At 41.2% G+C, this 14,909-nt stretch overlaps 1 protein-coding gene across 1 annotated transcript; it reads right to left on the bottom strand.

Annotated features, from left to right (window-relative positions):
* Positions 1-1,771: 1,771 nt before the first annotated feature.
* LOC107382584 (sialic acid-binding Ig-like lectin 13) lies at positions 1,772-9,263 on the bottom strand. The gene is made up of 8 exons (XM_015954790.3): positions 9,178-9,263; positions 8,840-8,925; positions 8,334-8,696; positions 3,129-3,440; positions 2,801-3,052; positions 2,610-2,703; positions 2,269-2,308; positions 1,772-2,196 (listed from the first exon to the last, which is right to left on the bottom strand). Exons 2-8 carry the CDS (start codon positions 8,916-8,918, stop codon positions 1,987-1,989), a joined length of 1,350 nt encoding a protein of 449 aa, XP_015810276.3. The 5' UTR covers positions 8,919-8,925; positions 9,178-9,263; the 3' UTR covers positions 1,772-1,986.
* Between the last annotated feature and the right edge of the window lie 5,646 nt (positions 9,264-14,909).

Raw genomic sequence — 14,909 nt, 5'->3', positions numbered from 1 at the left:
GAAATATTAAAATGAGTGGAAACTCTTCATCTTGACAACAAGAACTGTCTTGTTGGATGATAAAGTAAAACTGAAAGTCAAATGTAGTAACCCTGTAAGTATCAGCTCACAAAAACAGCCCAAAAAGTCTTTTAGTGAACTAACCTCAGAAAAACATGTGGTCAAAGTATCTCTTACCAGAACTGTTTGACGGTGAAATTAAGCAGATTTATCCTCCAAAACTGTTTCAGCGTGTCGAAGTGGTGAAAAGAGAAGAAAAACAGGATGTGGTGAAATGATCCAGTGATTTTAAATGAAGCAAAGCTAAAAGTTACGTCTAAACGTGATTTCTGTTCTCATCCTTAAAATAACATCAGATTTATCACATCCTAAAATGGTTAAAATCACAATCTTACAGAGAAATTTCCAGAAAATGTGTTGTTGCTCCTGCATGAATGGACAATTTAGTATAATAGGACTAATTAGGTGGAATGAGGTTTTGGGTTAGGGTTAAAGGCTCTGGGATGAATGGCCTTTAAATTCCCATTCTGGTCTGCTTGTTACCATTATGGTTGGACTCCCTCAGGTCCATATTTGTGAGGACACCATGTGAGCACCTGTGTAGACTGGTGTGTGTAAGGTTTCCTGACAGGAGTGTCCAATAGGGAGTGTGGAGGGCCACAGTCCTGTCCGCCAAGGCCCGGGGAAGATAGAGGGGATCCAAGCCCCAGCCCCAGTGTGGAAACCCCAGTGCAGGTGTTCTGAAAAAGTACTGTATGATGGATGGGCAACAGACAAGAATGAATCAACTTCAACATAAACAAACCTCCAAAAGACCTAGACAGAATTCCGCCTCAACCAACTGAAGTCTGAGTTACTGAGAAGTTCATTCAGCCTTAAGAAGTACATTGACTCATTGGGACTTGGTGAACTGTGAGAAAATGTGTCTGCTATTCGTGAAACATGTAAAATGAGGATTTACTCCTTTTTCTTCTCTCAGGTCATCTCCAGCCTCGGTTTGGTTAATTTCGGTCTTGCACAACTTTACTTGTGAAGGTACAACATTCTGCAACTCTGTAATTCTGTGCTGACTCAATGATTAAACAAACAAACCTGCACTTTCTCTGTTGCATCGATACTGTCTTGTAAATAAAGTTAGCATGTCCGACTCATTCATTCACATCTATTGACTATGAAACTTGCAGGAATTGTTTATTTATTTACTTGTTTGTTGTGTAAGACTGAAGTTACTCAAGAGGCTGAAGACGTTGCCCTTTTAGCTGCTAGCTGTGCTACAATGATAATGCTAACTTGTATATAAACTTGATTATACAACAGTTAGTCCCAACCGAGTGATTTGATTGGTCAAGAGACTTTCCAAGAGGGCTGATAGCACTGGGACTGTTTACAAACAGTATCACTCCGCTGTGCACAGGCATTCTAACCATCATTGTAGAAAATGTTTGTGTTGCCTAGCAACAGCCTTGTCTGAGTCTCTGTTTCATGTTGGGACTATTTGTGTTGGCGGAGCCTACGACCGAATCACACCAGTGCTGATATTCAGCAACAACGCACGACCTCAAGTGTGATATTGCTTAATTATCCAGCGTGGATTAAGTTTTAGTATTTTCCATTTTGCCATTTGGTTTATTTAAAAAACGCGTTACCTTTGCTACTGCCACTGGAAAGTTCTAGTAATTAACCTGCTATGTGTCTAAGCCATCACAAGGGGCAGCAGCATCTCACTACCCCAAGATACGAGTGGACAGCAGATGCAAACACAGATATTTTATTGATCTCTAAAGGGAACTTGATTTGTTACAGCAGCAGATTAAAAAAAACATACATTTGCACACAAAACAACGGATAAGTTGAAAGTATTGTCAGAAATTTCATTAGGAAATTTAAAATGATTACATTTTTATATTAAACTGTTTATTTTTTTATTAAAACCTGAACCTGAATTTCCTCTGTCTGCAACACAAATGAACAACTAGACTGTTTATCTTATTTTACTTTTGAGTAGAGATCCTCTGGACTGTCACCAGTCTCTTTGGAGGCTTTAACCTCTGTGTACACCGTCTCTTTTTGTTCCTGCTGTCCCGTGCCTTGCTTTGGCTCAGAGGATGCTTTTACCTTGAAGATGTTCACATCTCCATAATGAAGTTGTGCTTCTTTGGATGGTGTTTCTGCTGAGGCCTTCTCAGCAGATGGATTCTGTGGAAAACAGGATTGGTGTTATTGTCTCATATCTGCAGGTGAAAACAGATCAGTTTAACATTTACGCACCTGACTCTGTTGTTGAGTTTGATGTTTACACTTAAAGCAGCTGGAAGACATTAGAGAACTGTCAGAATTAATCTGGAGTTATTTGGAAACACAAAGACAGATGTCTATAAAAACTGATTAATCTGGCAATCTCTGGATTCTGCTGACAAAATTTAAAATCAAGTAAAGGTCACAAGAAGATGCCTCAACAACATTTTCTTTTTCAAATAACTAACCTATGGCTTAGAATTCAGATGTTTGGTGAACAAACATGCTAAACATCATGTTCTGACCCTAATCTCTGGTTCTGAATATGAAAAAGCATAACAGATTATTTTAGACACTTTAATTTTGAGACTCACCAAACAGCAACAGTCAGACAGATGAGAACCACTCCGAGGACTCCACCCAGAGTTGCCTCCCAGGATTTGTTGAGGTCACCAGTTTGGGTAAGTCCTTGAGAAACAAAAATGTGAAAATCAATGTAAAATACTGACACAGCTCATGTGTGAATGAGTTTTTTTATTAAGTAACTAAGTTCAGCATCACACACTTAGTTTGATCCATGATGACGTCTGATTCCCCAGATTATTTGCCGCCACGCAGTAAAACTCTCCTCCCTCAGAGACGTTGAAGCTGTAAAGCTGCTCCTCAGATACTTGAACGGGTCCCTTTGAGCTGTTCCTGAACCAGCTGAAGCTGCTGACGGGAGGCTTGGCTCTGCTGGAGCAGCTCAGCTTCACCCAGCTACCTGCTGACACCAAACCTGATGGACTGATGGATGCTGAGGTGTCTTTAGGAGCATCTGAGGAAAATGGGACTCACATGAACTTTATTGATCAGAAGCAGCTGAACCATGACGTGCTGACAGGATCACTTACAGGAAACATGAAGAGTCACTGTCTCTGTTGTATTCAGACGCTTTCCTCCATCCACAGGGTATGAGACAGAACATGTGATGTTGTATCCATCATGTGTGTCTGACAGAGTCATGTTCTCCTGGATTTTAGTTAAAGAGGTTCCATCTGGGTTCTTCTGTGTTTGTCTGTAAGAGTCTGGTTGGAGGTTCCAGGTGAGTTCAGGAGGTGAGAGTGGACAGGGAGTCGGAGCTGAGCAGGTTATAGAGACAGACTCCTTCTCCTTCAGGTCCTCCAGACCTCCTGAGATGTTAATCCTGGGTCTCCAAGGAGAATCTGGGATTTCACATGAAATACATTTCACATTAATAAAAAACATCGATACAATAACTAACTTATGAAAACGTTTCATTGTTTAAACCATCAAAGACAAAGATCATCCAGGATCTCACTGATGTAGCAGCTTTTTCTGAAATCAGGTATTTAAACCTTAATTAAACAACTATTGATCTGAACTCCCACAGATAGACTGAGCCAGTTTAACCGATTAATCCCTGTGTTGAAACATTTGTGGATTTTTTTCCTAACCAGTGGGAGACATTTCCCTCTGTACTGGCCGCCAAACTGGCCACTCTGTGATTACCGATGGCTGGGTCATTCTTGATTTTTAAATAAACAACCTGTTGTGTGATTTATTATGGCATCTGTCACAGTAAAGCAGATGCAGCAAGGTTGGGAACAAGGCCAAGTTCAAATTTATTTAAATGGCACCCTTCCAACAGCAACGGTTCGCAGAATGGGGAACAATAAAACCAGATAAAACAAGAATAAAGGCAGCATGGGACATTAATGAGCTTGTATGAGTAATAAGCTTCTCTAAAAGCCAAGGTATAGAAAGTAGAAGTGATTTAAAAGATTCTACTGACTGAGCATATGCAACACATTCTCATATTTTGACGCCTTGGGTGCGAGAATGTGTTGTCATATCTGATAATAAGCAGCAGACTGTTCCAGAGCTTGGAACCTGCTACAGATAAAGATCTGTCATCACCAGATTTCTGCTTTGTCCTGAGAATCACCAATAATAACTGAGCTGGACCACAAAGTCCTCTTGGAGTGTGGGTCACCAATATCAATCAATCAATCAATCAATCAAAGCTTACCAGCCACCGTATCATCTGCTGAAGTTGCCCACATGCGCACTTTATTGTTTACAACCAAAACTTTCTTGAAGCTAAAGCTGAAATAATGGCCAAAGGTTGAGACGGCAGCGCTAAGAACATTTATTATCCCTCAAAGAAGACAAAGTGGGAAGTGCGGGCATTTTTGGGATATTTGAAGAATGCCGAGGGACAGTTTATAGAAGACGGCTATCCTGTTTGCAGCACATGCAGGAAAAAGTCAATCAATCAATCAATCAAAGCTTTATTTATAAAGCGCCTTCCGCAACCCTGTCAGGAAGCCCAAGGCGCTGAACATGGTACAGTAGAAGGTAAATATATCGAATAAATCAAAAATAAAAGAAATTCAAATTACAAAATACAAATTACAAAAAAGGTGAAACATTCTGGTACAGGACAAATGTGTAAAACAATGAGTGAACCAGTGAAAACTGTGAAATGAATTCAACATAAAAGAGGGCCAAATTCAAACATGTTCGAGAAACGCCAAGCGGAGGAGGTGTGTTTTTAGGTGACTCTTAAAGACTGGTAGAGATGGGGACAGCCTAACTGAGGGTGGCAACTGGTTCCAGAGTAATGGTGCTAGGACTGAGAAAGCCCGGTCCCCGCGAGTACGACACCTAGAACGAGGGACAGCGAGCAGGCCTTGGTCAGAGGAGCGCAGAGCACTTGATGGGGAATGTCTATTCAGGAGTGTGGCTAGATAGGGGGGACCACCACCCTGGAAGAAATGATAAACAAAGAAGAGGATTTTGAATTGTGAGCGATTGCAAACCGGAAGCCAGTGCAGGGAGGCCAGAACCAGACTGATGTGGTCCCGTTTCCTGGTCCCAGTCAGGAACCTGGCTGTGCTGTTCTACACAACCTGTAGGCGATGCAGTGATGACTGACACAACCCTGCATAGAGAGAGTTGCAGTAATCAAGCCTAGAAATAACAAAGGCATGCAGTACCTGCTCCAGGTGGGCTCTCGACAGCATATGCTTGATTTTTGCAAGGCGTCTCAGGTGAAAGAAACTGGACAGAATTGATATGAGCATCAAATTTAAATCCAGCATCAAGTTTCACCCCCAAACTGGTAACAACTGGTTTTGAGTAGGGAGAAAGAGGGCCAAGATCAACATAACGATCCACATTCCTGCTGTTGGGGTGAAAAACAATGAGCTCTGACTTTCCCTCATTCAGATGTAGAACATTGGCCATTAGCCGTGACTTCACCTCATTAACACAGGACACAAAGGACTGGATAGAGTGACCTTTCTCCTGACACAATGGAGAGTAAATCTGGCAATCGTCAGCATAGAGATGGAATAATAGGTCATGTTTACGAAAGATTGACCCCAGAGGTAGCAGATAAATGGCAAACAAAAGAGGACCAAGGATCGACACCTGCGGGATCCCCCAGCGGAGCCCCTCCCAAGATGAAAAAACATCACCCAGTTTAACGCAGAATGTCCTGTTGTGGAGATACGATCTAAACCAGTCCATAGCAGACCCTTTGATCCCAACCCATCGTTCCAAGCGATCCAGTAGAATCGCATGGTCAACTGTGTCGAAGGCTGCTGTCAGGTCTAACAACAGAAGCACCACAGATGTACCCTGATCTAGTGATAGATAGATAGATGTCATTTAGGACCCTCAGTAGAGCTGACTCTGTGCTATGGCCAGACCTGAACCCTGATTGAAAAACCTCAAACAGATCAGAGTCAGCTAAATGTGAGACCAGCTGCTGATAAACAACTTTCTCAAGCAGTTTTAATGTAAAAGGCAGGGTAGAGATAGGCCTGTAATTTGCAATCACAGAGACATCAGCACTAGGTTTCTTCAGGGTCGGCCAAATAACTGCTGCTTTCAAAGCAGCTGGGACCACACCTGTGCTGAGGCTCCCATTGATTATCTGACCAAGTGAAGGGCCAAGGCACGGAAAGGCAGCCTTCCAGAGACGAGGTGGCAGAACGTCAAGTGGAGAGCCAGATGGCTTCTGCCTCGCAACAAGCTTACTCAGCTCAGAGTATGAAACAGTATTGAGGGAGCTCAGGGTGGGTGGTGATGCAGGAACTGGAACAGGGTCAATAGAGTTACCAGAAATAGCTGCTCTAATGCCTGATACTTTATCAACAAAGAATCTGTGAAAATCTTCAGAGTTTCCAGCGGCTGTAGGAGACATGAAGCTAGGCTCTCGATACACCAGAACAGAATTTAGTGTTTTGTAGAGAATCCTGGGATTCTTGAAGTTTGTTTCGATGATGTCTGCAAAATAGGCCATTCTGGCAGCCCTCACAGCATCCTGATAAGCAACCAGTGATGTTCTGAACAACTCACGCGAGACCTGTAGGCCATCCTTTTTCCACTTTCTCTCAGAGGATCTACACGCCCGCCTACAAGCCCGTGTGACATCAGAGAGCCAATAAGGCTCCCTCCTAGGCCGAGACTTGCAAAGTTTGAGGGGCAACCACGTCCAGGACAAAGTAAATCAAAGTGTTGTGAATAGTGTTCAGTGTTAGATGGATTAGGGTTAAAGGCCTCTAACCTTACAGACATACAGTCCACAAACTTTGAAATAGTTTCTGCATCCAGGGCTCTGAACCTAGTAGCGGGAGCTTCACACACAGGGACAGGACATGGCAACGTAACATCACAGAGTATAGGAGAGTGGTCAGAGAACACAGGAGGCAAAGTCACAAGGTTCATGACAGGGAGACCAAAAGAGAGAACCAGGTCCAGGGTGTGACCCCTGGCATGAGTAGGGGACAATACCAATTGAGTCAAATTGAATGAAACTAGCAAATTCAAAAAGCCTTTAGCAAGCACATTGTCAGGAACGCAGATATGGATGTTAAAATCACCAAAAAATAGGACATAGTCATATTTTAGGATGCAGTCTGCCACAAGATCACAGAAATCATTAAGGAAGTTAGAGTCAGTCTTTGGAGGGCGATAAATCAGCACAACGAGCAGGCGGGGGGAGATGCACAGTTCAAATAAGCACAGTTCGAAGGAAGAAAATGACATGGTGGGTGTAAGCTGTTTACTAGGAAAGCTGGATTTAAAAACAACAACCAGCCCTCCACCTCTGCCCCGTGATCTGGGGATATTAAAACAGGAGCAGCCAGGTGGTACCAGCTCCACTAATATTTCAGTTAAATAAGGGGGGAGAAGGCCTTTGACTCCGGCTTTCCACTGGAAGTGTACAGCTTCCTTCCCTCCAGGAGCATTACTGAAATGTTAGCCAAAGTATTCCATGCAGCTGATCCCGCAAGGTCATCACCGGAGAATTGTATGACCACTTTCAGCTGTTCACATGATAACAAGTGAGGAGAAAGATGGCAGCATGTGTTCAAATAGGTCTGTGGTTTATTGCTGTTCTGTTTACCTTGGCTACAGAGGTTTTATAGATAATGATGTACTTTATTTACTAGCTAAGCCACTGGATATCAGCATGTGACTTTTATTTTGAAAGTTTCCAGATGCTTTACACTGATCTGGCAAAAACACCCTCAGCAGTCTCAGGTCTCTCAGTCTAAGATGAACAGGTTTATCTTTCATGTGCTAAAGCTGAACAATTTGCTCCTTTAATGCTTCTTAGTAGTTTTTATTTCAGTTTTATCTCATATTATGATCATTGTTTTCAGTTCCAGTGACCAGTGAAGAAACAAAATCAGCATTTCTATCTTAAGTGAATAATAGGGTACTCTTAGTTTATGTCTTTTGTTTCTTTGGGGAAAATGTATTTTTGTCACAAAGTGGTTGTAAATGCTGAAGGAAAAAGGTAACAATCTCTAGTATCCTTTACTGAAGCTGAATGTTGTGTGTTTGCTCCAAATGATGTTGAAAGAGTAAAATAACATGACTAAATCCAGTACAGACTGCATTTTGACAACTCTGGATTGTAAGAGAGTTTAATCAAACACACAAGGAAAGATGATGTCACTATTAAGATCAGTTACTAATAACAGGTTTGTGTCACGTGTCAATAAATTATATTTTCAGTTTGTGTTCTTGTTAATAACAAAAACAGTAAGATAGATAGAAAGAAAGCAAAAACTCACCTTTAACTGTTATTTGTAGAGGATCTGCACAAGCTGTACCTTTGCTAGATGAGCTGTCAATTCTGAAGAAGTATGCACCTGAATGACTCGTGTTTAGGTCAGAAAACACAGTGGTGCAGTCTCTCTGAGTCAGGTTTCCAGTGATTGTTACCGGAAATGATTTCACTGAATTACCGCTGTAGTAAATATAACTATCACCTTTAATCCAAAATCCAGAGCTTTGTTTGCTGATGACAAATGTAGTAGGTGTAATGCTACAAGGGATTAGCAAACATGATCCATTCAGAGCTTCCATCATATTTGGTGTAGTGATTTTGAATGCTGGTATAAGACCACCACAATAATCAGCAGCAGCCCAAACATCTGTAAAAGCAGAGAAATGAATGAGGAACAAAATCAGCTTTAAGAGAAAGTTCCTGACCAAAGTCCAGCTGAGCTGCAGCTTGTTACATGTGGAGCTTTAAACTAGAAACAATTCTGAAAACTAAAGATAACAAACAGCTCACCTGGAAGGAAGAAGACACTCAGTAACATGTGGACCATCACCATGGTTGCAGACATCAGGCTCTGATGGTCCTCCTTCATCTTTAATCTGGAAATGATAGTTTCCTTTTTTGTTTCATTATACCTTTCAAATTATTCATTTAGATTATTTTAAAACGACTTAAACCTAAATGAAAACAACCAGACTGTTTTGTTAATTAGAAATAAGAATCTAATAATGACAATAATCTATTATCTAAATCTTCTAAAAGTACATTTGTGTAAATTTAAGCTTTTTATTTTATTTAATTTTTTTGAGAGAGAGGAAACTATAGATTTAAATATCTATTTTATTCCTTACCAGATTAGCAGAGAAACAGAGTAGAAATGCTTTAAATCAGCTGAAATTCACCTGAACATCAGATCCACTCTGACTTAAGGTCAAAGTAAAGCAGATAATGAAAGGTGTGTTTATTCTTCCTTGTTCTGTAAAAGAGGATGTCAGCTACAGAGAACTTAATGTGGGTGTGTCTCAAACTAAAATATCAAATATGTTTTAATAACAGACGTTTTACCATCAACTGCTGACAAACAAACTAGATAATTAGACATCTTAGACTTTAGCAACAAGATTGACTTTGAAATTTCTTCCACCCAGCAAACAAAAGTAGACCAACATAAAGTAAACCACAAAATGTTTTATGTTAAATGAGTACAAGACAATGAAAAAGTCGGTTTCACAGTTCTACAGCATGTGCTCCTTACATTTCCAGTTTGCATCAATGTACAAAAAGAAAGAACAATGTGCTTGAAACAAACACAAGTCAGACCCTTTAGGTAAACCTGTGCATGACTGTAAACAATACTCTAGTAGAAGTTTGATCTGAGTTAACACAGAACTGGACCTCAATGTTGCACATCCAGACATAGCTGTCTGTCCATTAAACACTCATAAACAGCACCAGAGGAAATGTTGTCATTTGGGGGGCATTTAGAGAGTAAAAATATAAAGAAATGCTTTACATTTATAGATTTTGAAAACAAATTCAACACCTTTTATGTAAGGACTCAACAAATAAAATGAGGACCATTGGTTTAGTTGGGGCAGCAGTAGCTCAGCAGGTTGAGCGTGTTGTTCAGTAATCGGAAGGTTGCAGGTTCGATCCTCGCTCCGGATAGAGAATTATGCTGTTGTGTCCTTGGGCAAGACACTAAGCCCACCTTGCCTGCTGGTGGTGGTCAGAGGGTCTGGTAGCGCCTGTGCTCGGCAGCCTCGCCTCTGTCAGTGCACCCCAGGGCAGCTGCGGCTATACTGTAGCTCATCACCATCAGTGTGTGAATGGATGAACGATACACTGTAGTGTAAAGCGCTTTGGAGTCCTTACTCTGAGAGGTGCTATACAAGTGCAGGTCATTTATCATTTACTGTTATAAAGAAATCAGCATTCATAAGGATAGCTCAGCAGTCTGCAGCATGCACATCCAAAAGAATTTTCTATTTGTCAGAAGGAACAGGAAACTGCATAAATGACTAAATACGGTGGAGGATGAACTAAGTTGTAAGAATTTTTACTCTGTTGTGAGAAACCAGAGCAGTTGAGAAAAACTGTAATTCAGCGGGAAGGCAACTCCCTTCCCCGAGGGCTGGTCCAGCATGTTTTAGTTGTTTTCCTGCTTCAACACTCACTATTTCATCAGCAGGTGATTATCAGGCTTCTGCAGAGCTTACTAATGAGCTGCTGAACAGGTGAATCTACTGTGTTAGAGCAGGGAAACAACTAAAACATGTTGAATTCTGGCCCTTGGGAGTTGTCCACCCTAGCTGTAAAGTCTACTCTCCCTGAACACATAGCAGGACTCTGTTGTAACAGAACGTAAAACAAAAGGTCCCTCTAAGCTGCAGTTTTAGCTTGTTCTGACAAAACAAGAGCAGAACAACAAATGTTTAGAAAGAATAATCACTGAAACATGATTGTCCTGGTTTAACTGGTTTAAGCTGTAAGAACAACAGGAAGCTAGACTTCTGAGCTCATTTGAATGAACTTCTGTATTTTCCTACTGAAGCACCAGCTTTTTAAAATACCGGCCATCAGTTTTTCTCATGCAAACCCTGTGTGGTTGTTCTGTGTGTGTGTGTGTGTGTGTGTGTGTGTGTGTGTGTGTGTGTGTGTGTGTGTGTGTGTGTGTGTGTGTGTGTGTGTGTGTGTGTGTGTGTGTGTGTGTGTGTGTCAGTCTGGTACCAGAGAAGGCCATCATGATGAACCATCTCCTTTGGTGATGGTTAGGGTTAGGGTTAGGATGGAAGACCAGTAAACAGCGGGTTGTAAACCTGCCAACTTGATGGACAGAATACATATGATGTCATCAAAAAGCACCAAATAATCAACAATTTGCCATTTTGGCTGTGTCTCAATTCAGGGTCTGCATCCTTTGTCGGCCGGATTCGTCGGCCGGTTACGTCACAGCGCCGCGACTAGGCCTGTCCCAATTCGAAGACTCCTTCAAATGCGGTCGACGAATCCAGCCTTCTTTTCGCCTGAATGAAGGATGGGTCCTGTGTTTCCTTCAATGGTTCACATTTCCCAAGATGCCTTGCGGGCCGGATGGCAGAACTTTTAAAAACAGTGGCGGGCAGTGAAGCGGGAGCTGTCGGAGAGGATTGCGCATATGTCAGTATAAACTTGAAAACTGTTAGGTTAAGGGCTTTTTGTGATACATGAACGTTATTTTAGTTTGAAATGTTACGGTAAAAGTGCTTGTATTGCGGTCTCGGCCCGTATGTTCGGCCGCGCTCTGTGTCGTACTTCTCCCACTATGTTTTCCACGATTTTAATAGGAGTTTGTATTTTAGGGACAAAAGAGAAAACCAGTGAATTTATTAAGCTTCTGGCAAAGATGGACCACATGATCACTGGAGCAAAGTATTCGGCGGCTGTGGCATGGAGGTACAATAACATCTCATATTTTAAAAACTGTCGTTTGAGTTTAGTTTTTTCTGCGAAAACATGAAAGGAATAACCCGTTGTCCTCTTTTCTCTGCCTTTCCTCTTCCTGTTGTTTTTCTTACATGTTTGTTTCTGGAGAAAATGGGCATCCGGGGAAGGTGACAGCGATGACCAGCTTCTGGAGCTGATCTGGGAGGACATGAGGCTGCAGAGGGCACAGGAAAGAAGGGAGATTTTTGACAGGCTTTTTACTTTGCTAGAAAAACTGGTTAAGAAAGATTAAACATGTACATATAAAAGAAATATCTAAATAAAATCAGTTCTGTATTAAACACTTGAATTTTATTTTTGTTTAAAATGTGAATTGTTTAATGTTACAGGGTATGCGCCGGGTCTTGAAAAGTCTTAAAAGGTGATAAATCGGTTTTGGTCAAATTAAGACCCTTAGAAAGTATTAAAAACTATTATCACATCTTTGCTCAGGCTCAGCTTGTCGAAAGAATTTTCTCTGAATTAGCTCTCCAACAGTCAAGAAAATGATTAAAAAGCTGAATAAAACTTCGAGCTCCATCGTTTCAAGTTCCTTGTCCCTTCTGCTCAGCGGTTCCGCAGTTGCTAGGCGACGGAACGTTTGCCGAGGGAGTGGCGGGAATTCATGAAGGCTAGGCCTGTCCAAATGCACAGCCGTTAACATCCGGTCTACTCGGCCGACGGAGGTGGTCCCAGCCCACGTCGGTCGAGTAGGCTGGGTCCTTCGAAGGATGCAGACCCTGAATTGAGACACAGCCTTTGGTACAACATGTAGCGATATATTTAGAGGAAGTTCTTTAAACTAAGGTAGATATCTGATAACAAAAACTGGTTTGGTGAAATCTGATGTAAGAACGAAGTGTGAGATTATAAAACACAGGTTTTGCATACTTTATATTTTCTAAATGTCAAAAATCAAACCGTATTAGAAATGTGTAATAAACCTTTGCATCTGAATTCAACAAAGAAACTTTTAGTTTAATGTTGTTGTAATTTGTGTCTAAAAAACCCAAATGAGATCTCATTTGGTTTTCAAATGACTGGCTTCTGGTTATAACGAATATGTGACTAAAATCAGATATAAATGGATTATATTGAACACATTTTGTTATTTTGAATTAATCATGTTCGATCAGAAACCAATGTCTAACTATCTGAAAATGTGTCCTTAATAAGGTTGTTTAAATATCTTAAAATGACCACAAGGGGGCAACAAAATTCCATAAAAAGCAGAAGCCAAACATCAAAAAGAACCACTGTTTAAAGTTTATGGTGATCAGAGCCGGATTAACGCAAAGGCAAAGTAGGCACGTGCCTAGGGCCTGATTGGCTGGATGGGGCCCAGACAGAGGAACAAAATTATAAATAAATAAATTAACAATTAAATGTACAAATGTCCTATGATAGAATTTGTAGCTAGGACTCCTATCTACAATTTGTTTCAATATTTATTAATTAACTAAAAATAGTGACAATGTTTATCTTAACCATAGACCGTTTCATTGGCTACGTCACATTAAACCTCTGGGGTCCACGGACGAGTATACGCGTCTTTTGAACAGGTCTGATTTGGGACGCTGCAGCAGCAAGACTCCGCCTCCCTGAGTTTCGGTTTCAATTCAGCTTTAAAAAGCAGATTATAAACTACACCCCAGTTTTTAAATTTTGTTAATAGGCAACGTAAAAGCGGAGTTATGCTAAACTAAAAAATGACCTATTTTTAGACAATCTGATAACTTGTCAAAACAGCGGTTTAGTAATCTGTGAGCGGGAATGTGCTTGTGAACATTAAAAACCCACAAAAACACGAGATCCTTTTGCTGTTGGTGGACGTCTCACATATTCAGCTGATAAAAAGTATCGCACGAGTAACGAGATGTGCGCAAAAAGGAGCCGCTTCGGAAAGGAGTGGCGCGAACGGAGTAACAACAAACAGTTAGACAGATATAGACGGAAAACTTTGTATTTTGGAGCGATCCGGACATTGTCTCTGCAGTTTAGTAGGCTTTTATTAGGCTTTAATAAAGGATGATGAGAAGGATAAATGTCCACCAGGCAGTTCAGATACGGCTGTTTTTTGAACTGGAAGCAGAGGAAGTGGACGGAGACTCGCAGCCGGAGTCTGAGGCAAATAGCGAGGATGTTGATGATGATGTGGCAGATCCATCCTTCCTCATAGAAGAGTTGGGTCATGATGAGGTAGAGGATGAAGGCAGAGATCCAGCTCCTCGGAGATCCAACAAGAGGAGTGGGCGGCGCCGCGCAGCTGTCAGATCTCGGCGTGAGACGGAGCCACTCTTCTCTCTCCAAAATCCATGTACATTATTGCCAAATTAATAAAATAAGTATAAATTCAGATAGTCCAGGTTGTCCTGAAATTAATGATACCCCATAAGGCAATATTTATTGTTTTTATTAGAAAATACAAAAGAAAAACCAAAATGAGTCAAAAACGGTGATTTACACTCTGGATCCCAGAGAGCTAATAACTTTTTTTAATTAGTTATTTGCTATATTTAGTCATATTTTTTTATAAATGTACAGTCTAGATTACCAGTCTAAATGATAAAAAACATTCGTCATAAATGTTTGTTGGTTTCACAGTAAAATAAACAACTTTTTTCCTATTCAGATTTAATGTTTTTGAGTGATTAAAGGTCTAATACGCAACCCCTTTATGTCCAAATATACAAAATAAGTATAGATTCATAAAGTCCAGGTTGTGCTGAAAAGATTGATGCCACATAAGGCAGTGTTTATGGTTTTTATTTTGGAAATACAAAGGAAAACTCACTGCAAATTACACCCTGGACCCCAGAGGGTTAAGGCGCCACCCAATGAAGGACGTCAGAGAAGCGGTCAGAGTTAGAGCGGGACACAACAAAGCTAGCAGGTGTTTTTGAGTAGGCTAACTTTCACGATGCTTTCGGGTGCGGCAAAACGTAAAAAAGAAAAATATTTAAATGAAGAGGAACTAAAGAAGTGACAGCGGGGGGCTTTACAGAAGTTTCTGTCGGGCTGCTCGGGCAGCCGTCCGACAGCTGTGAACATGCTGGAGTCAGCAGAGCCAGAGGCCGGGCCCAAGTCAGACCCGGAGGAGACACAACCCAAAGACGCA

Source organism: Nothobranchius furzeri, chromosome 7, assembly GCF_043380555.1.
Source record: "Nothobranchius furzeri strain GRZ-AD chromosome 7, NfurGRZ-RIMD1, whole genome shotgun sequence".
NCBI lineage: Eukaryota > Metazoa > Chordata > Actinopteri > Cyprinodontiformes > Nothobranchiidae > Nothobranchius > Nothobranchius furzeri.
Note: the sequence above shows the minus strand (reverse complement) of the source record. Positions and strands in the feature narration are given on the sequence as shown.